General features: G+C 32.6%; 2 protein-coding genes across 6 annotated transcripts in view; both read left to right on the top strand.

Moving 5' to 3' along the window:
* The window catches only part of LOC100818869 (valine--tRNA ligase, chloroplastic/mitochondrial 2), a 79040-nt gene extending 68942 nt beyond the window's left edge, over nucleotides 1-10098 (top strand). For 2 of the 5 annotated variants that reach the window (XM_003550050.5, XM_006600971.4), the window contains 11 exons: nucleotides 1590-1701; nucleotides 5040-5150; nucleotides 5253-5390; nucleotides 6156-6206; nucleotides 6282-6394; nucleotides 6497-6650; nucleotides 7610-7714; nucleotides 7852-7953; nucleotides 8277-8349; nucleotides 8478-8644; nucleotides 9503-10098. In XM_003550050.5, the coding sequence (XP_003550098.1) occupies nucleotides 1590-1701; nucleotides 5040-5150; nucleotides 5253-5390; nucleotides 6156-6206; nucleotides 6282-6394; nucleotides 6497-6650; nucleotides 7610-7714; nucleotides 7852-7953; nucleotides 8277-8349; nucleotides 8478-8644; nucleotides 9503-9631 (1255 nt within the window). In that variant the 3' untranslated portion in view covers nucleotides 9632-10098. Of the gene's footprint in view, nucleotides 1-1589; nucleotides 1702-5039; nucleotides 5151-5252; nucleotides 5391-6155; nucleotides 6207-6281; nucleotides 6395-6496; nucleotides 6651-7609; nucleotides 7715-7851; nucleotides 7954-8276; nucleotides 8350-8477; nucleotides 9197-9502 lie in introns of those variants that run through there. The other 3 variants (XR_005889419.1, XM_041011386.1, XM_041011387.1) reach the window with 3 other exon arrangements.
* Nucleotides 10099-18408: 8310 nt separating this feature from the next.
* LOC102665863 (protein MAIN-LIKE 1-like) lies at nucleotides 18409-19456 on the top strand. Its single transcript, XM_006601486.1, has 3 exons — nucleotides 18409-18540; nucleotides 18634-19122; nucleotides 19286-19456. Exons 1-3 carry the CDS (start codon nucleotides 18409-18411, stop codon nucleotides 19454-19456), a joined length of 792 nt encoding a protein of 263 aa, XP_006601549.1.
* Nucleotides 19457-23899: the final 4443 nt, after the last annotated feature.

Here is a 23899-nt window from a genome sequence, read left to right as displayed (position 1 = left end):
CTTCTGTGATTTTTCCAGTCGCATCTCATGCGCAAGAAGAGCTTCCATTTCCTCAATTTGCATCAGTTGAAATTTGCTCTCAATTGCGGAAATTACAGAGTTGTTGTCAGAAGACAAACCTTCGAGGATGACATCAACATGTTGCTCTGGTGTAATTGGATCTCCGACGGAAGCTAGCGCATCAGCTAGGGCTTTGATGCGCAAGAGGAATTCTGAAACATTTTTGCTATTAAGAGTAGTGGACCGCAATTCTGCACGAAGTTGACGAGCTCCTGCTCGAGTTAGCTTCTGAAAGTGATCATGAATCTTTTCCCAAACTTGAAAGGAGTGAACAGATCCTAGAACGCACGATAGAATCGAGCTGGAGAGAGTTGATTGTAGTCATGCTAGGAGCATCTGGTATTGTATTTCCCATGCTGTGTACCCAGGATTCACAGTGCCAGAGTTCTGATTGGCTTTATTTGCATATCGAAGAGGAATATTCAGACACACCTAGTAACGGTGTAGTTGATGCGCTTTGATCACTGGTTCTACTTGTTGTTTCCACAGCAAGAAGTTTGAATCGGTGAGCTTCTTAGAAATCGAGTGCGAGAAAGCTGAAGATGAAGAGAAAGGAGTAGCAGAAGGAGGAAGAGGAGACTCTGCCATTGAAGGATCTTTTTGGCTCTAGATACCAAATTAGAAAAGCATAATCAAAAATAGAAAGAGAGAGAGAATTTGCGAGATTTATGAATTCTAATATCATTCCCAACTGTTTTCAGTTACACTGTCGTTTATATAGAGCTGTGAGACTTGCAGAGCAAGTTACCAAACTTCTAGAGGAAGATTCTAAGGCTTGCACAGCAAGCTTCTAGTTAGTTAGGTGCCAGCTGTCAAGGACAGCTGGATAACTAGCTTACATATTCTGAACTGAGTACAATACTCACAGGTGGGTTTTGCATATGAATTGTCTTCTATGATGTTTCTTTTATAGTTATTTTCAGAACATAAATTATGCATATAATGTTGATTTTGGGTGATAAGTATTAGTAGTTTTTTTCATATGTATGTGTTGGGAGGAGAGAAAAATGTGAGGCATGGTGAAAACCTGTGGCATTTACATGACAGTGACACAATCATATATAGCTGATTCAACTATATATAGGTGATACAATAATCACAAGGATCCCTAATATCTTAACTACCATAATTACATCTCCCTAATATATTTACATGTACTCCAGCAGTATGCAACCTGGTCTGCACCTGTCAATGCTTAAAGGCCCCAATTCTCTCATATGAGCAGATTCAACTCCCTCTCAACACCCTTTCTTATTTGTAGGAAACATGCCTTAACCAAACTATATCACATAACTAACTAACATATCTAACAAGTAGTTAACTAGCTAACCTATTGTAACTAACTACCAATAGGGGTTACTTAACATTTTGTGAGAATATTGTTGCTCAAGCATGTACTATTTTAACCTTGTGTATGTATCAGGTTTTATACAATTTCATTTCATATTATAAATTATAATCCATTTCCCTGAGAATTGTTTCCTTAACTGAAGTTGTATAAAGTGATGCTGCTTTTTAACTTTTGACAGGCATGACATATTGTTCTTTTGGGTGGCAAGAATGGTGATGATGGGGATTGAATTCACAGGGACTGTTCCATTTTCTTATGTTTATTTGCATGGACTAATTAGGGATTCACAGGTGACTTCTAGTTATATATATTTTTTGTATTTACCATGATTTTAGCTAGATTGCTTTCCTCTGTTTTATGATATTAAATCTTGTATTTTATTTAATGCTCAAACTCTTGTGATTTGACAAACTTTATGCTGCTATTCCTTCATGAAATATATGAAGGAACAATTGAAACTTGGCATGTCATGTGTCTCCATTTTGCTTTTGAATATGCAAAACTTAGTTTCAAACTTGGCATGTCATGTGTCAAGTATCAATGTTCATTGGTTCTGGAATCTGGATTTGTTCAATTATGAAACTAGTTAGGTCTGGAATTTCCCAGAGCTCTCTAATCTTATAGGGTTTAGCTTGCGATGTATCTTTATTTTGACTTTTTCTCTTGGTTAATGCAGTAGTTTTCCATTCAGATGCAATAATTAAAAAAAATGTCTGACATCAGCTAATTGTATTAGAATCTTTATGCTCTGTTTTTGCTAATTGTATTAGGATCTTTATAAGTATTAGGCACCATATGCATTGGCTTTAAAACTGTTAAAAGAAAGTTGTATCAATTTGTCCTGGCCACAACATGTGTGACTTATTTGTGCATGACGTTAACAAGATAAACAGTGTGGGGTTAAGATTTTGTCATATATTTATCATTGCTTTTTTATTTATTTTTCTGAAGAAATTGTTAATATGATTAGAAACTGTAAATAAAGGAATTACTGTTGTGATTAAAACATATCAAATCATATATTTCACACTCCCCCTCAAGCTGGAGCATATATGTCATATGAACCAAGCTTGTTACAAATGTGGTAAACCCAACAAAAATGAAAATAAAGATGGTTCTGGTTGTGTGGTTGCGTCGAAAAACCTCAATGGCATCCAACGGAGGCTCGTAGTTGCAACGGGTGTTCACCCGTAAATAAAGCAAAGCACACCCTTAGGTGGAAGGAGGCGATTTCAGTGTGACGCTTGCTGGAGATGTGTCACGCATCGTGTGCGTCAACTTCTCTCGCTGGAAAGGGGTCACTGTGGCAGTGTGTTGAGTTGGCTGCGCACGTGGATGGCGTGGTGTTCTTGAAAGGTCGGTGATGCTGACCGACAAGAGAGCAGCATACTGGCGGCCAAACAGGCCCAACAGTGGGCATGGGTACTGTTCACTCGCAAAGAAAGTTGCACACAAAATGCATTTGTGCGAGGGACGTTGGTGAATGCCGTTGCAGAAGCAAAGTCCAAAGGAATCTCAGTAGCCATGAAGGGAGAGGCGACGGTGGTCGCTGGTGGTCGTTTTTCGATAAGCTGAGAGAGAGAGAAATAGAAAGAGAGATAATTGATATTATTGATCTCAAAAGTTGATTTTAGTTAGTTACAACTGAGGTATTTAAAGACCTCTGAACAATAACTAACTCCTAACTAATCCTAACAGAATGCAACTACCTGGTCCTAGTAAGGTGCCGATAGTGGAAACTAACAGCCCTTATAACTTATAACTTCTATACTGCTGACTAATCACTAGATGGGTGCTGTTAGCAAAAGCTAACAGCCCTTACAATCATGATACAAAACTGTTTTTACAGTTATGCATTTGCATACTCCAATACCCCCCCCCCCCCCCCCCTTAAACTCAAGGGGAAGAGTTTTCAAGAGAAACACTCTTCACATTGAGTTTGCCTTGAAGAGCTTCAAATCTTGATCCAAAGAGAGGCTTAGTCAGAACATCAGTCCACTGATCCAAAGCTGGAATATGAACAATAGAGAGCTGCATGGCCAAAATCTTTTCCTTGACAAAAAACGCATCAATTTCCATGTGTTTAGTTCTGCTATGGAAAACTGGATTATGAGCAATGGAGACAGCACTCTGATTATCACAGAAGATAACAGGAGTCAGGACTGGTGAAAGGGACTTGTAATTCTGTTAGCAAAGCATGAATCCAGGTCAACTCAGTGAAAGTCTGAGCTATGCTGCAATATTCAGTTTCTCTGCAATCGAGTTGGGAAAAGATTGAGAAACTGGATTTGAAGGAGCAGAAGCCATGAACACACAGCACAGGACCTTGCAGAAGAACAATGCTTACTAAAAAATGGCTCTGATACCATTTTCGATAAGCTGAGAGAGAGAGAGAAATAGAAAGAGAGATAACTGATATTATTGATCTCAAAAGTTGATTTTAGTTAGTTACAACTGAGGTATTTAAAGACCTCTGAACTGTGAAACTAACAATAACTAACTCATAACTAATTCTAACAGAATGTAACTACCTGGTCCTAGTAAGGTGCCGGTAGTGGAAACTAACAGCCCTTATAACTTCTATACTGCTGACTAATCACTAGATGGGTGTTGTTAGCAAAAGCTAACAGCCCTTACAATCATGATACAAAACTGTTTTCACAGTTATGCATTTACATACTCCAATAGTCGTCAGCGAAAGGATGCCGAGACAGCTGCCAAACAACAGCAAAAGTGTGCGTATTTCACGAATGTTTGTGAAGAGAAGGAATGTAACCTTAGAAGGGCAGAGAAAAGGTCCTCAGCATTATTCCTCTGTGCCCCTGCGGAGTACGACTTTCATTATTCCTCTGTCAAGAATAACCTAAGCTCTTATAACATGTTAGAATGTGGATTTGAGCCTAACTCAACCCCAAAAGCTAGCTCAAAAGATGAGGGTTGCCCCCCACTTATGCACTCTATCTTGGTCTTATCTCTAGCCGATGTGTGACTTGGTTTTCCTCAATACTTTGCAAGCATTCAGTTTAAATATTTAAGTTTGGAATCTTTTTGTCCTTTGAGTTTACTACTCATCCCTAAAGAACCTTAGGAACAAATATTACTAAGTCATGTAATTTGCTTCATACTTTTCTTGATTCTCTGTTAAAAATGTGTTATTTAAGATCTTATAAACTGTAAAATAAATGTTACAGCAGCAGTCTCAAAATTGCAGTTGGAAGTAAAATAGGGAAACACAAAGTATGCAAACCTTTCTTATTTGCCATATCATGAAATTTATGTATTATCTTGAGATATAAATTCGAGACATCCTATTGATTGAAATTCTTATTTTAGTGTATGAAAAACTAGAAATTGATTTGAGAAAATATAAAAGGACTTTGATAGATTTTCTGGCCAAGAGCATAAATGAGTGACATACTCAATTATGTAATGGTTAGGTTTTTGTAAATATTTTTCAACAAAATGATTGTGTAAACATGGTCAGGTTTTAAACTTACATACTTTCAGTGTATGAAATCTTACCTTTTACAATTGTGATTTAGGGTTTTACTTATATTGGTAATTTAACCCTGCTTCAAACCCATGCCATGTCTGTAAAATGATAGTCTAACACTTCTATTATTTTCAGGGGAGAAAAATGTCCAAAACATTGGGAAATGTAATAGACCCCCTTGACACTATCAAAGAATTTGGTACAGATGCTTTGCGATTCACACTAGCTTTAGGAACAGCTGGCCAGGTTTGTTTTGTTGTATTCTAATTGTAGACCAATGTTTATTCCTTGAGGAAGTTGATTATCTTATTATGATGCGGATGATGGGATACTGTTTTGTTCTGCCAGGACCTTAATCTGTCTACTGAGCGGTTGACCTCCAACAAAGCCTTCACAAACAAATTGTGGAATGCTGGCAAATTTATATTGCAGAACTTACCTAACGAGAATGATACTTCTGCTTGGGAAGAAATATTGTCATATAAGGTAAGTAGCAATCTTAGCATCCAAGAGTTAGATAGCTACCTCCATCCCCTCCTTTTGATGATTTGTTTATGTTTAAAAGGATGACCCCCAGTTAGCACTTTCTTATTGCATTACTTATATAAAAAAAAAATTCTCTACTTTTTCTCTTTAGATAAAAGAAGAAATTAAGATGGGGGAGAAGAAAATTACAAAGAGAAGTGAAGATAAGAAATCCCCCTTTACAGAAAATAAAGAGAAATGAATGTAAAAGTGTTGCCCAAGCCCTCAACATATCTGCTATTTTGAGACCTCATTTAAATGGCCATGTTCCTTGCACTAGATAGAATCTGAAAGCCTACTTTTATCCCATACCAAGTGGTTATGCCATCAAAACCATTTAAAAAATACTAGTTACACATCAACTAATTGCATCAAAATCTAGCATCTGTTGCACATCATAACAAAAGTTGGCCTTTTCTACATTGTTACCTTGTGGCCTCAATGTAGCATATGAAGTGAATATGTGAAAGTGAAACAAATAATAAACAACAGTTCCAAGAATGAAAATTTGTGAGTACTAGTATAGTTTAAAGGTTGGGTCTTGTGTTTTTTGTAGTATTGGGTAAAAGAGGCAGCCAAGTTAGTATGGTCAATTTATTGAGACACTATCATTTTAAGAAAGGAAGTTTAGTTAATATTGGTATTGCAGTTCCTTCTAGTTTGCCTGATGTTTACTTAATATTTGTCCAACATATTCTGACGTAAGACTCTTTTTATTGTGTTTAGTTTGACAGTGAAGTCACTGTGGTTAATCTTCCTTTACCAGAGTGTTGGGTGGTAAGGCAATTTTTTTTTACATTTTTTATGTTGCTAATTTTGCTCAGCTCTGAAAATCTTGATTTAAATTTTTAGGTATCAAAACTTCACTTGCTCATTGACTCTGCCAGTGCAAGCTATGACAAATTTTACTTTGGAGAAGTGGGACGAGAAACATATGATTTCTTTTGGGCTGATTTTGCTGATTGGTATGTTTCTTTTATACTAGTAGTAATATGTGTTTTTATTTCTATATGGTGATCTTTGTGGGTCTTTGCCTTGATTTTGAGTAATGCTCTCTGATCTTTTAGGTACATTGAGGCTAGTAAAGAGCGTCTTTACCAGTCTGGAGCTGGAGGCAAGTCTGTTGCTTCAGTGGCACAGGCTGTTCTATTATATACTTTTGAGAACATACTCAAAGTGCTGCATCCTTTCATGCCATTTGTAACTGAGGAGCTGTGGCAGGTAAATTTGGTGCAGACTCTATATAGTGCATCACAAGCAAAATTATAGTGATGATTTTCTATGTTCCTACAATTTGTTGCTGTAAGTTTGGTTTGGCTTATTAGGGAACATATTTACAATGATGATTTCAACATTGAGTTAAACTATGGTTTTTCCCATATAAACAAATATGAATGGCATTGAATCTGAAGAAACCTATGTTTGAATCACAGTTAGGTTTCTTACCTTCTCCCCTATGAGGAAAATTACACATATTCCTACTAGGGTTTCATTTGAAAATAAATACTTGTGTTAATGTGTAATTAGTAGTGTATGAATTTGTTAGAATGCAATTAATTTTTTAGGCTTGAGCAGTCATGCATCCAGGGGAATATCTATTCATTGGAAAAATTGTATCATAGGAAATAGCATAAATTCTTTTTTAGTGTCTTGTAAACAGGAGATGCATTTACTCTTAATGTATAAAAATACCATATGCTGAGTGTTTACTGAAGCAGGTTCAGTATACTTTTCCTCTAAATCTCTGATTTTCTAAATTCAAGTTGGTTCCAGAGCTGGTTTTGACCCAGTTCTGTACAACTGTTCATCGATAAAAATTTATCAGCCATGCATCTTGTTAAATATGATTTGATATGATTTAATCTTCTGTAAATAGGGATCTTGTATAGCTGATAAATTAGGGATTCTTCTACTCATTATTTCTTATGTTATTTATGTATCCTTACTGATTATAAATAAAGATTATTCATGTGTGGTAAAACACACAACACAGTAAATACTTTTTCAATATATGGATGCTCTGCATAAGTAAGAAAGCAATTTCACTCGAGCAATTCCATTCTATTTCTTTATATCTATCTGTCTTTAAATTCAACAGTATTTTTTTTAAAATATTAGTTTAAGTTCAGTGATTATATGGTGAAATTTTTATTATGTTTTGATTTCTTCTTTATCAATAGGCACTCCCTTATCGAAAGCATGCTCTTATTGTATCGCCTTGGCCAGAGACTCAACTTCCAAGGAACACCTGCTCTGTTAAAAAGTTTGAAAATTTCCAGGCTTTGGTGTGTTCATATCTACATTTTCTTCTCTCATTCATCCTATTCAATACTTATTTGGAACATGATTCTTTTACAATCATCGTACTGCCGATGTTACAGAACCATGCCAGCTTTTGATCAGTTTTTTTCTTATTATTTAGGTTAGAGCCATCAGGAATGCTCGGGCAGAATATTCTGTTGAGCCTGCAAAGCGGATATCAGCATCTGTGGTTGCAAACAATGAAGTTATAGAATATATTGCTGTAAGTGTGATAAATCCTCATTTCTCAACCCCCAATCTTTGGGAAAATTTAATTGAATTGCAATTTTATTTATCATCTATTTTTTTTAGTTTTAATCTATAAATCATACTAATTATGCTTTTGATATAGTTTTTGGACTATTTCTTCTTTCCATCTACCTGCTTACAACATGAACTGCCACATTTTTGGACGAATTACTTCATTACTTCATTTCTAAGCAACATGAGAACTGTTGTTACCTTTATGAAGTTCTTAGATTTTGTCCTCTGCTCTTTGCTCGAGATATACTTAGTAATGTTTTGGTGTATCTTATGTTTCATCAGGAAGAAAGAGAGGTTCTAGCACTTCTCTCTCGGCTGGATTTACAAAATCTGCATTTTACAAATTCTTTTCCAGGCATGATTTCTACTACACTTTGCACTCCCTGATTGGGAATTGAAATTTCATTTTTTTCCTCATGTCAATTTTTTGTTGGTTCCAAATAAGAACTGGTGGCTGAACCAATTTCATGTAATATGATTCAGGAAATGCTGATCAGTCAGTTCATCTTGTGGCTGGAGAGGGACTAGAGGCTTATCTCCCTCTGGCCGATATGGTTGATATTTCCGCAGAAGTTGACCGTCTTTCAAAGCGCCTTTCCAAGATGCAGAAGGAGTATGATGGATTGATAGCTAAACTCAATTCTCCTCAAGTATGAGACAATATATTTCTTACCTTCTGTATACTGTTTATTTTTGCCTAAGCATCAAAATCAGGTAATATAGGAAGACTCAAAATTCGTCTTAACACAAAAGTGGGTAAAGGTAGAAAATGAGTTTATCAGATTTTTTTTAACACTATTTGGGAAGATAATATAAAATCTAAATCAAATATTTAGATATAACTGAAGTGCTGGAGTATTATCTGATAATAATTTTTGTATAACAGCTTTTAAGCTCTTTTAGAACTAGCTTCAATATTTGGTTTCTCTTCACAAATATGCCAGGGCTAAGATCTATATGCAGACGGGGTCAGTTGGTGACTTTTGAGTAGCTGGACAAAATATCAGGGACTTCGGAGGATTTCCATTCTGAATACTGATTGCTCGCTTCTCTAAACTTTAAATATAGATAATTACAGTAATGAAATTATTCCATTTTTAACTTTCATTGGTTCAATATCTATATTAAATGGTTAATTTTGGTAGTATGCATAATGTTAGTTATGGTGAGGTGCCCATCGTTATTTTGGCACTATACTAGAATAGTCTATGTATAGAAATAGAATGCTAATGACACTCCGAACTCCTTCTAACTAACATTGTTTTTCCAACACTCTTATGATTGGTAAAATTTATTGAAAATTATCAATTTTGGTGAGTCTCACTTTTAAATCGAGAGAGAAAAATTAAATGAGAGGTGAAACTTACCACTTGGTAGTTTCCAATAAATTTCAACCGATCACAGAGTGTATTAGAAAATGTCACCAGCATTTCTCATGTATAGAACTTTTCTGAAATGTTTGCACAAAAGTAATCTTTGTCAATTACTTATTGCTATAACTTGTATAGTTTGTAGAGAAAGCACCAGAAGCTGTGGTCCGTGGGGTACGAGAAAAAGCCACAGAAGCAGAAGAGAAAATCAATTTAACAAAGAAACGACTTGAATTTCTGAACTCTAATGTTCTAGTTTCACAATAGGCTTGATCAGGGTTGCCTGCACGTTCCAGCTATCGATTAGTGCCTATGGTATCCAATTTCATGCCCTGCTATGAACAACCAACATCTTGGCTTCTGTTTCATGTTGCATTAAGTGCCCTATTCGGATCACCAACAAAAATCCCAGCTCCTCTACTATGCATCATCGCAAGCTGATATGGATCTGATGCCATTCCCTTCTCTTTTTTGTCTATAATACCAGGGATTTTTAATCTTGCTAGAGGGATGAACAAGGAAACACAAAGGGATGCTGTGACCATCAGATGAGCAACAATGTTGTAAATGTAGAGTATAGCTAACTTTATTCTGCAACTGTATCCCAAGACTCATTATCCTCAATTGTATTATTACAAATTACATACTAGGTGTCATTGCAAAGCACCAGGCACAGTACTGACGCCTGTGTTGTTGATATTGATACTTTATTTATAAAAAAAAGGTTTCTTGGATTTTTTTTTCAAAGCAATTGTGAAAAAATAATACCTTCTACAAAACATTTTAGATTTCCTCGGATACCATCAATATTGTACAATCATGTAAAATAAAAAAGGCCAAAATCTTTTAATTTATGATAAATTAACAAATTTTGTTTTGGGTCTCTAATAATAAAAAATTGTGGAGTACCTAATAAAACAAAAAAAAATTAATCCTTGATAAATTAACATTTTATTTTGTCTCTAATAAATTTTGTTCATTTATATTATAGTCCCTTTGAAAAATATTGGATAGGAACTGATTTACAAAATTTATTAGAGATCCAAAATAAAATTTCACTAATTTATAATTGAATAAAACATAATATCAAGGATTAAAAATATTTTTGTTTTATTAGAGCATCTTTACTGTAGGGTTCTTGTTCTTGACACAAGGTCCCTAGGTATAAAAACCGTTCTTCAAAGAACTACCACTGGAGCGGAAGGGAGATTCTTCATGGTGGAAGAGAAGGGTTTCTCTAAAAGAACCTAACATTTTCAATTAAAAAAATCAATTGTTATTATCTTAGTATAATTGATTTAAGAGGGGAAAATTAATAGAATAAAGCAAATGAAAAGAGGGAGGAAATTTCACAACAATCCAATCCATCCCAAGAACAAATTACAAAATAAAAAACTTGACAGATCTGGAAGAACCACTCCTATTAATAGAAAGAATTTTTGTTGTCGTTAATCACCGTGCCTGCATGCGAATCTCCGTTGTCGATTGTCGTTGGCGCGATCTAGTTTGGACTTGTGACCATTTAATAGGGAGGTCAGAGATTCTAATCCAAATCGCCAACTTCCTCCCTACTGTCGTATTTGCTGGGAAGAAAAATCTTCATTTTTGTACGAAAATGTAATAACTCGCTATCATCCAAGGTCCGTTGAAAAAACATTATTGTAATCTTCTTTCGATGTTAACAACACCTGAAAATAGTCTCGTGGTATGTCAATAAGAATTGATCATTGTACAATTTTTAAACGTAGAGCTTAACCTCCATACGGATTTATCATTGTACAATTCAATAGGGAGGTCAAGGATTCTAATCCAAACCGCCAACTTCCTCCCTACTGTTGTATTTGCTAGGAAGAAGGGTCTCCAGTTGAAAAAAACATTACTGTAATTTTCTTCTGACATGAACAATACCTGAAAATAGTCTTGTAGTACGTCAATAATCTTTGCCCAATCCAGCTTCATTTTTTATTCCAACATACAAAACCCTACCCTTTTGCCTAGCATAGTTATCATCAAAGAGCCCTTCCATGGCTTACATCAATCACTAAATTCCTCGTCAAATATAGGCAACTCTTTAAAGTGTTCCACATCCTCCTTCATGATAGGGGCTGGAGGTACCTCCTTATCAGGATTGTCATAACACCTTCCATCAAAGGCAGAAAAAGGAACTACTCCCTTTGCTACTAGCAATTTTTCCTTGTACGAGTCACCCTCCTCTTTGTCATTCTCTACCTCCATCTCCAACGAGTCATCGCCTTCATTAGTTTTCCTTTTGACCTTTTGGTTAATTCATAGAGAAGATCATCTTCCTCTTTCAAAGAAACCCCAAAAACTAGTAGAACTCTCGTTTACCTTCACCTCCATTTTTTTGCGTGTGTGAAAAAGTAAATGAAAATCCTAGATTCTTAGTGGTCTTCACATAACATAAACTTTTCTATGTTAAGGGTCTGGTATAATCTTAAAAAGTTAGTTTAGCTAGTTTATACTGTTATATAGTTTTTAAGAGTTTCTTTTTTATAAAAACAATTATACCTTTCCGATTACTTTTTAAGAAAAGATCATCTTCCTCTTTTGAAAAAATCCCAAAAATCTTAGTAGAACTCTGATTTTCCTTCACCTCCATTTTTTTGGTGTGTGAAAAAGTAAATGAAAACTCTAAATTTTTATTGGTATTCACATAATATACACTTTTCTATGGTAAGGGTATGGTATAATCTTAAAAAGTTAATTTAACTAGCTGATTATGTTTTATAATTTTTATGAGTTTCTTTTTATAAAAACAATTACATCTTTCCCATGATCATTATATCTAACAACTACTTGACAATATATATAACTCTTAATTCCTTAGGAAATATATAGAAGCTCAAAACTCCATATATATTCAGTTGAATAAATCATCATGTTTCTGGCTTCTATTTGTGAAATGCTGTCGATTTTTTAATCATTTAAAATTTGCAAAAGAAAGATTAGAAAGAATTGAAAACTTCGAAGAGGTAACCTTTAGTTAATCATTAATGTTACACTTTGGGTTTTTATCAAAAAAATTTATCCCTTTTCTTTAAACTAAAATACACTACTACAATCAATAACTTCTTTAACATTTGAAGCTACTGTTTAGTGAATGATTAATTTTTTTTTCAGGATTTAGTTATTGATTATTATCCAAAATTTATATGTTACTCTATTGGCATATATACACATTGGCTTATAAAAATAGATAAATTTATGCAAAGTAATGACAAATCTTACAATAATTTACATAAATGAGTGAACATTTTATAATTGTCAAGATGACTTTGCCTACCTTTATGTCGAGGCTATTAAGAAGAATAAACGTTGATGACGAAGAATATATGCGAGAACACGTGCATATCACAAAATTTGAATTTTTTTTAATACTGAGAAGAAAAAAAAACAATTTTTGTGAAGTTCTAAAGTCAAACGCCATGATTTTTCACCAATTGTTCATCTAATCTTCTCCAAGTATCATAAGTTATCACTTTAGAGTGTCTTTAACATTTCTTTTCTTATTAAGGCACGTAATTTCTCTCGTATTTTGTATCTAGATTTATTTCTTTTATTTATAATTTTTATTTTTGTCAAATAATATTACTTAAATTTAGTTAATTTTAATTTCATTTAAATATAAAATCTTAATACAACATATGACATTAAAGATATTTTAGATAAATTAAAATATAATAATAATAATAATAATAATATTTATTATTATTATTATTATTATTATTATTATTATTATTATTATTATTATTATTATTATTATTGTTATCTTAATTGTTTAAATATCTCTTTAGTCCTTACAATTTAATTCGTTTTGGCTTTTCATCCTTTAAAAAAAATTATTGTTATTCTTTATAAATTATGTTTGTTTTGTTTTTCATTCTTATGGTAGGTTAGATAATGCTTATCTTAATTAATAGTAATTTAATTTTAAATTTTAACACATAAATGTGGTGACATATATCCTGTCTCAATAGTTTATACTTTATGGCAGGAAAAAAAATTCTAAACAAGGTATTCAACTTAAAAGAAGATATGAATACAACTAAAAAAAATTAAATTAATTAATACCAACTAATTAAGAAGGTATTCAACTTAAGCAGGGAATACGTAAAAAATGAAATCTAACAACACAACCATTAGTATTAATTATACCAACTAATAATGTTCTGTAAAGAATACAGCCGATCTATATCCATAATATTACAGAAACAAGAGCAAAGGTGCAGCACCATGCTAAAGAAAGCAACCACCAACAAGAGAAAATGCACTCGGTCCCCTTTCAAGACGTCCAAATTAAAGATAATTGCATAAAAGTAAAAGAGAAAAGTAAGAGAAAATTGATTGAGGAATTTTGTGAAACATTTGGTATATGTAGAAAATTAGAGTAATTTCAATGAGTAAAATTGTTGGGATTTAATTTTATTAGACTTTCTAACATGTAATCACTATGCATTTATATTTAATTAAGTTAATGTTATCATCAACCCATAAATTTATCCAAATTTTAATTCATTAAACAAAAGGATCTAAATCCCTTGATTATACTAGTTGTAACACCTTAAATTATTTTTTTTTGAAATTTTACTTCAAAAACTATTTAAATAATAAATATTGTAGAATACGTGTGGTTAATTTATAATTTCTATTTCTAATTAAGTTGGCAAAATATCTCATCAATTGTTCTTTGTTTATATATATATATATATATATATATATATATATATATATATATATATATATATATATATATATATATATATATATATATATATATATATAAAAGATAAAACAAAATAAAGTAAAATAAGTGTATTACCGGGAAAGCATTAAGTGTAACGCCCTGACAAAATACCATGCTTCTTTTGATGACACATGTCCTAAAAAGAGGGTTTTTTCGCATTCTATTTTTATTTCTTTTTTCTTTTATTTTTCAAAAATTTTACACATTTTTTTTCTCTTGGCCTCACCCCTTCCATCCTCTGTCTTTCTCTCTTCCGTCCCCACTCTCCTTCTCTTCTCTCTCACTTTCTTTTTTCTTTTTCTTTTATTTTTCAACCACTTCCTCCTTTTTATATTCTATAATTTATAAAAATTATATTTACATAAAAATCATCTAATTAGTTAATATATTTCTTATAAAAAATTTGACTCTATGTTTAATAAGTTCATATACTTAAAATTTGGTTGAATAATAATTATACAATAATGCTAATTTTTTACATGAATATAAAATAAAATATTAAAATTAATTTTTTAAATATACTTTCATTACAAAATAGCTCTAAATTTTTCTTATTAATAATATAATAATTAAGTTACTTTTAGTTTATTTAATGGAAAAATCTAAAGGATCACGAGAGACAATAATGTTTCATTCACAACAAATAATTCTGATAAAATTTACTTTTACTAAATGGTATAAAATATTTGTTTTGAATAATATTTATATCATGAAGTGTAATTTTTTATACCAAACATTAATTTAGATCAAATTAGTTATTTTGACTCTGTTTAATGAGTTCATATAATAAAATTTGGTTCATTAATATTTATGCAATAATGTTATTTTTTTTAAAATGAATATTAAATAAAAAAATATTAAAATAAATTTATTAAAAATATTTTCATTACAAAATTATTTTAAATCACTTCAATAATAACATAATAGTTAAATTAATTTTAATTTATTTAATTAAAAATATAACAAGTATCATTTACGGGGACAATTTTGTTTCATTCACGGGAGATAAATCTTTCAAAAATTAATTTTACTAAGAAATGGTATAAAAAAAATTGAACAATATTTATATCATGAAGTTGAATTTTTTATACTAAATATTAATTTAGATCTAATTAGTTAATATATTTCTTATAAAATATTATTTTGACCCTATGTTTAATAAGTTCATATACTAAAATTTGGTTGATTACTATTTATACAATAATGTTATTTTTTACTTGAATATCAAATAAAAATATTAAAATCAATTTATTAAATATATTTTTATTAAAAAATAGCTTTAAATTACTTTATTAGTAATATAATAATTAAGTTTATTTTATTTTATTTAATGAAAAAGATCACAAGTACCATTCTTGAGAGACAATCATGTTTTACTAAGAAATGATTAAAATATTTTTGTTGAATAATATTTATATCCTGAAGTTTAATTTTTTATACTCCACATTATTTTAGATCTAAATAGTTATTTTGGCCCTATGTTTAATAAGATCATACACTAAAATTTGGTTCATTAATATTTATAAAAAAATCATTTTTAATTAGAAACCATATAAAATAATTTTAAAACAATTTCATAAATATTATCCTAATTATGTTTATTTCAATGAAAATATCTAATATCATTATTTTTCATTTTGACATATAATATCGTTATTATTTTTTTTGAGAAAAAAATGTTATGAACTGATAATGTAAAAAATTCTACACAATCATCTAATCACAATTCATCATATATAATAAGTTTGTTGATTTTTAAAATAATTAAATAATGATTTATGATTGCATGACAGTGTAAGATTATTTTATGTTGTCAGTGTATAGATATTAAACTTTTTTTTTTGCCATTTTGAAGAGCTTTATTAGCTAATTATGTTTATTTCAATAAAAACATTGAATTTTATTAACATATGTATATGTATTTCGAACATGTGTTACAACAAGAATGACTCGTGGAAATGCATGTGCACCTGGCTAGTTACTGGTATAAACGAATGATGTGATATTTTAACGATGAACTGAAACTTATGTAAACTAGTGATGATGTGATTAAATAATTTATAATTTAAAAAATATTATATAAATGGTAAAGAGTCTTTTTCTTCTCCTTCACAACCTAAACCGCTCAACAATTTTCTTTATTTGAATTATATTGGATACAATATTATATATATATATATATATATATATATATATATATATATATATATATATATATATATATATATATGTGTGTGTGAATATAAAAAGTATATAATTTATTATATATTTTCATACAATTACTGTTGTCATTCATTTTTTTTTTACCCTATTTTCCTCAAGAGAAACAATATTTAATTCATTGACAAAAGTATATCTATCATCATCCTTTCGAAAAAGTATCAATCGTTATCTTTTGTTTGCATATATTAAAATGTTATTAAGTACAGGAATTTTTTTAGAAAAATAAAAAAAAACGAGATAGTAAATGTTAATACAATAAAAATATAATCAAACATTTAAACCAATTAAGTGCAAAGGTCCATTAGGAAAACTTCGATGGTGTAATTTGGCTATATTATATATTATGATATTAAAATTTGAGTTTAATGTTCACGTATCTAAAATAATTTTATATTATTATCCATTATAATTCACTGTTTAAATTATTTTAAAATAATTCTTTTAAAAATTAATAAATTTATCATACATAGTACATTATAATCCGATGATTTTGTAACTTTTTACATTATCAAGGCATAACACTTTCTCTCTTAAAATATATTACATGAATTATTGATTTGGTAAAAAGATAAAAGAGAAGATAAAAGTGATTGTATTAAAAATATTTTAAATAACAATTATATAATTTATTGTTAGCTTAAATACATTTTTGGTCTATGTAAATTAGCATTTTTTATTTTTAGTCATTGTAAGTTTATTTTTCTAATTTTAGTTCTTGTACGTTGATATTTTTTCAATTTTGATTTCGGTAAGATATTCTGCTCATTATTAGTCCTTATAAACTAATACAATAACGTATATAATAATAATGTTTCTAGTAAGTTCATGTAATAATAGTGCAAATGGCTCTTACCATCTTTGGCATATTTGTGGTATGTTAAACACCCTGCGTCGGGATCCCGCCTTTGGAAGGGAATTTGGAAAGCTGATGTTCTAGAGAAACTTGGGTTCTTTCTTTGGCAAATTGCTCATGCAGCATTGCCAACAAACTCCTAGAGGTTTGCTTGTCACTTAACCGACCAACCAGGTTGTGGAAGATGTTCTGCTCAAGAAGAGAACATATTTCGTGCTTTAAAAGATTACCCCCACTCGAAGGAGTTATGGTCTCGGATCAGAATATCCGGGGTGTTGTTAGGTGCACCCAGCATTATTGCTGGTGCACCCAACATTTGAAGTGAATGGGCGAAAATGTCCTTCACTTAAAATATAAATTTCCTCCCTTCGCATTATTGTTTACCGCGTCTATACTCCTCCTTGCGCTGCTTCCTTTTCTTCTCTGCGCCTTCGACCTGTTGGCTTGTTCTCTTCTTGAGTGTGAGCATTGGAGGACATCCCCTTTACTTGTTGGTTTCTTTTCCGCGCATTAGCTGCTTCTGTTGAGACGTCTCCGCCACTTCTGCCGTCAAGGTAAGCTTCTCCTCCTTCGTTAATGGCTGCTGTAGGGTGAAGCATGGTGGTTGGTTCATATAACGCATACGGATAATCTAATCCGTATAATTCATACAGATCATGTGATCCATATAACTCATATGGATCATGTGATCCGTACGTTATTTTTTAATTAATTGAAAAATAGTTAGTTTATTTGTAATTTTAAATATAAAAATTTAATATAGTTTTAAAAATAATTATTGTTTGAAAAAATATGTTTTCAATTATGTTTTTAAATGGTTAGTTTATTTGTTAGTTTTGTTTTAAAAAAAGGTATGAATTTTAATTGTAAATATATTAATTTTGTATTTGTTTACAAATATTTTATTTGTATGAAATATAAATATTTATTTTTTATTATTAGTTTGTAAATAGTTATTGTTAGTTTATAAATGAAAAATATAGTTATTGTTTGCATTTTGACCAAAATATATGTACGTATGTGAAAATTTTCAGATTATGATTAGAACTAGAGGTTTAGGGCGTGCCTTAGGCTGAGTTATAGGTAGAGCCCTGGGCAGAGAGGATAATCTTCATTTAAATGATGTTCCCCAGGGGCGAAGGCCCATAGCATCCACACGTAGGCAATGGAAAGTTGTTGCTGCTGAGGATGCTTCTCGCGTGGATGACGCAACTGAAGATGTATTCCAACATGCTGAAGAAGTTGTTGATGATGTTGAGGCCAGGTGGGCCGCGTGACCCATTAGTGTTGACTGCCTATGGTGACCATGTTGCAGTCATTGTATGGAATGGAGAGGTATTTATAATTTTAAATGCATTATATTTGATAAGTATTTGTTATTATTGTTAAAATTATTTAAATTTTTTTCAGGAACGTCCTGAATTGAAGTTATCCTCCCATGGAAGGAAGGTTCAAAAATTTAGGAGGTCTGCTGCTGAAATTGAAGGACTAGTCGCTGCCACAGAATTAAGTCCTTTGATCGCATGTTCATTGGACACTAGCGGTCGAGGACTCATATCGGCTTTTGTGGAGAGGTGGTATAAAGAGACAAGCAGTTTTCATCTTCCAGTAAGAGAGGTGACCATCACCCTCGATGATGTGGCCTCTCTGCTTCATCTTCCCATCATAGGCGCATTCCACATCTTCGAGACTTTTCATGTTGACAAAGCGGTCTTGATGTTGATCGAGTTACTTGAAGTCTTTGGAGATGAAGCTAGAGCTGAGACAATACAATGTCATGAGGCATACATACGCCTATCATGGCTACGAGAGATTTATCAAAGTAAATGTGAGGTCGAACATTGGACTGTAGTAGCTCGTGCTTATTTGTTCCATTTGTTAGGTTCCACTCTTTTTGCTAACAAGAGTGCAACACATGTACGATAATTTGAATGATGCTTGTAAGAGCGACAACCGATAGCTTGCTGGATATATCACACTATTACAAGTAATTATTGTCAATTATTGTTATTTAATCGTTTTTAATATATTTTTAATATGTTCATTTGAAATTTGTTTTCTTCTGATCTAATCTATGTAGTATTGGATTTATGAGCATTTTTCATCTATTGTTGAGGCTTTTACGGACCCAGACTATGATGAAAGGTCACCACGTGCCTGCCGGTGGACTTATACGAAGGCTTCTACGAAGTCATTACCAGCATCGACATATCGAAAGCGTCTAGATCAACTAACAACTGCTGATGTTTGATGGATGTCTTACGGTGACCATCGGGCAGTTCGAGAGTTTAATATCATTTCATGTTTTTTTGGACATATCTGATGGGGTCCCGTTGTCATTATACACTGACCAGAGAGGGTGGTGAGGCAATTTGGGTACGTTCAGACCATTCCTCCACACTCTCCGGGTTCAAGGTTATCCTTGGAAGATATTGACGACAGATGGATGCATTTCTCTGAGTACCTTGCACCAGTGGGGCAGATTTGTGTTGTGCCAGAACAATGTGCACACGACTACATGGAGTGGTTCTACCTAATTTCACACCCATTCATGAGACCAACATAGCCTGGTGATCCACCCAGACATCCACCTGTCATGCAAGATGGGACATATGTGGAACCAGAGATGCCTAAGATCCCGTTGGCGCTAGCATCTGTGGAGGAAGCACCTGCACAAGGACCTTCTAATGTGGAGCATCCTAGACATGTAGTGGTAACATTTTAATTCATGTTATTCTTAATTTATTTTCATTTAATTATGCAATATGGAAATACCTTATCCGTTGTTGTCAATGTCATAAGATGCTTGTCAAGCAATTGCATAAAGGTTAGAGCAGTTACTCAACCTAAGGATAGTCACTGAAGGCACAGAAGCACATGATGTGATGCAAAACTGCATACAGATTGCTAGGAGTGTCATTGTGGATGGCAATGTATATGTCAAGTCACGATGAAGGCAACGCATGGATCACGCATGAACATTATGTTAATCAATTATAGACTATGTTTATCATTTTATTTTGTCAAATTTATTTTTTGGTGTTGCCAATTTTATTTGAATTGTTTTTAATATTACTAATGCCAAACGTATGTCATTTAACACCAAAGCACAACACTAAACCTTGGTTTACACGTGGCGGTTAACTCTAACAACACACATAACAAAATCTAAGTAATATATTAATGTAACAAATAATTATATATTAATGTAGGACATTACAAAGTCAGTGGAACCTAAATGTTCACTCTTCACTTAAATCAACATAGTCTACATCATCAAATTTCTATACTGATGCATTCTACTAATATATGGAATTGGTCACTGCTTTACCTGAGGATGACACTTGCTTGACCATAACAAAGCTAGAGGCGGTGAGAGAAAACGGTCTCTTAAATAAACTTGTTACACATGCACAAACAATTTTAAGTTATTATAACACAATTAATTGCATAAATTAAAAAATAGGATTATGATGAACCTACCTGAACAAAATGATTGTCATGCACGTGACCAATACATATTATGCGATGCACAGAAGAATCTGTTGGTGGTTGACTTCTAAGAGGAAAGAACGTCATGCTTTGTTGCAGAGACAACGATACAAGGATTACATTATACCATGATGCAATGACATATCCCATATCGGTTATATTCATCTACTTATGCATAGTAATCTGCATGAATCAAGTATACATATGACATTTATTTAAAGTTAATTCTAAAAAAACAAAACATTAATTACATACCATGGATAATCGATCAACAAGTAGGGACCTCTTTAATTCCTCAGATCCATGTGCCACCAAAGAGGTTGATATACTCATCAGACCATTTGGCAAGTTCTTTAAGCAAATGGTTGCACACCAAGGACCATGAATCTTCACCCATATCTAATAAAGCAGCAATTGCACGATATCTAAAGTTATCGTCACCTTTGACATCCACAATGTTTTCAATGAAATCGTGAATGAACGGATGAAATTGATCCAACATTGGCATGGTCCTTCTTGGAATGGCCTGGTTAGAAGATGATGCACTACGCTTGACTAAAGAATTACTATTTTGCACAGAATGTAAAGCATCAACATACTCCCAGTAAGATGGATCACGCTTTATTGATCTTTGGTTTTTGGTCATTGATTTCTTCTATGCACCATTAGTGTTGACCTTTTCTGGAGAAGGACACATAGAGTTTTGATCAGGGTAGGCAATTTCCCGAAGTTTACTCTTTAGAGTTACTTTGCCACAAACATCAAGCTCCTCAAATCGCTTGGATATGGTTTTCATCTCTTCCGTTATGGTCACTTGGGGCTCAGATAACCCTTGGTCTGAAAAACTTAGCCTCCGCCAAAACATATGGATTGAATCAAGTGGGATGGTACCAAGAACATATTTGGATAGCTCACATGCACATGAAAGACCGTGAGTAGTTCTCATCACACACCCACAACCAGAAGGATTCTTGCCAGCATAATGTACGCGCTTATACTCAGCAACAATTTGATTTAAAGCATATCTTGAAACTATGCCAAGAAGCCTCTTGTATAAGGTAACTTTAAAAACATGTCCAACCACATGTGTACTTGTTTCAAAGGATGCTTTAATTTTAGTGTGTTGTAGCCTAATCATGTTGTTCATGGCATCCCAAACACTACATAGGTCTCCAATGATATTTTGTAATAATCTTTTTAAAGCTCAATGAGCATATTCAACCCTACATTTCAAATACACAAAAAACAATAATTAAAATCCATCAATTCATTAACCCTAATAAAAAAACATTAACATTTTCATACCTGTTTGTTGTGTTTCTTAACTGCATCACCTTATTCGTCTAGGCTTTAACAAATTTTTCCTTGTGGGGAATTATCCATGTTTCGTTAACATAGTCAACAAACATTCATCATGGTGAACAAGCAATTTCAAACTTCTTAAGGCAATCATCGAACTGATGCTTGAAACAATAATCAACCAAACTCCCCCAGGCATCCATGACATACTCCCATGCATTTTTTTGACCTATTAGGGATTTACATTTTGCCATGACATTCTTGTCGATGTGAAACCTGCACAACAAGTTAGTACACTCAGGGAATACAGTTTTCACTGCATTCATCAATGTTAGGTCTTTGTCGGTCACAATAACTCCAGGTAGGGAATCACGTTTTAGAAAAAGACCTCGAAACCGTTCTAGAGCCCATACCACATTGTTAACACGTTCATCCTCCAGATATGCAAAACCAGTAGTGAATGTCATCCTCGTTGGTGTCACACCAACAAAGTCAAGTAACGAGAGTCTGTACCTGATTGTTTTGTAGGTACTATCTATCAAAAACACCAAATTACATGCATTGCATAACTTTACTGCATCAGGGTGACACCAGAAGATATCATGTACCACATCTTTATCCTTTAATCTATGCCAATGAATATATTAATCTCGTTCAAGAAGTTTCATTCGATGTTGCATTTCAGTATCACTTTCTCTAATGGAAGAACAGTATGCACTTCTTGCATTGTATATTTGTTTGATTGTTGTACAACTATTGGCATTGTGCTCCTTCAACATTAGCATAATGTTTTTTGGTTTCACCATTGACTTTATCATATCAGCAATAATTGTCTTTCCATTCTTAGTAAATCGACCAACATATGGATGTGCAACTAATGACTTGGCCAATTCATGATTATGACTCCCACACATCAACTTCACCATCCAACCTTGCCCTCTAGCCACTGGTTTCCCACGAAGCTTGAAGGGACACCCACATTTCCTACTACCACTATCTCTTCTAACAAAATCTTTCTTCCTACACCTATACTGACCACTCCTTTCACAACCAATTAACACAAATGAAGTTCTTCCTCTCATATCAGTGTTTGTGTCTGACCTCACAATCACCGCCACAAATCCATTTTCATAAGCAAATGATCAATGTGAATCATGTATGTTTTGATGATGTCTAAAAAAAATCACTTGATTGTCATCATCAAAAAGGGGGAGAATGTGAATGTATGTATACATGATTTTGATGATGCCAAAGAAGAATCAAACAAGGTCGCTTCAAAAGGATAAGCACTGCTTCAAGATTAATACAAGATTATTTCAACAAACAAAGTCTTGCTTCAAGATTTCTTCAAGATCAAGCCTTGCCTCAAAACAAAGGGTTTCAAAGACATGCAAGGCTCTGGTAATCGATTACCAGGAAGTGTAATCGATTACCAGAAGGGAAGTTTGAAAAATAGTTGTTGAAAAGGGTTTTGAATTTGATTTTTGAACCTATAACCGATTACTAGATGTTTGTAATCGATTACCAGCAACGAAACTCTTGAAATTCAAATTCAAAAGTCATGACCCTTCAATATATAACTGTGTAATCGATTACCAGGGAAGAATTTCAGAAAAAACTTTTTGAAAAGACACATCTCTTCAAACAATTTTGAAAAGGCACAAAGGGCCTATATATATGTGTGTGTCTGACTTCAAAAAGCAATGAGAGAGATATTCCAAGAGAACTTCATTGCCAAATGCTTTCTCAAAAGAAACTCCTGAGCAAGCACTTGCAAATCCATTAAAAGTTCATTCATGGACTTCAATTGTAATATCATTCTCTTCAAGAGAGAATTCCTCTTCTTTCTTCTTATACAAAGAGATTGTTTAAGGGACCAAGGGTCTCTTAAGTTGTAAGAATT

Source organism: Glycine max, chromosome 17 (assembly GCF_000004515.6).
Source record: "Glycine max cultivar Williams 82 chromosome 17, Glycine_max_v4.0, whole genome shotgun sequence".
Lineage (NCBI taxonomy): Eukaryota > Viridiplantae > Streptophyta > Magnoliopsida > Fabales > Fabaceae > Glycine > Glycine max.
The sequence above is the reverse complement of the archived record's forward strand: the minus strand, read 5'-3'. Positions and strand labels throughout refer to the sequence as shown.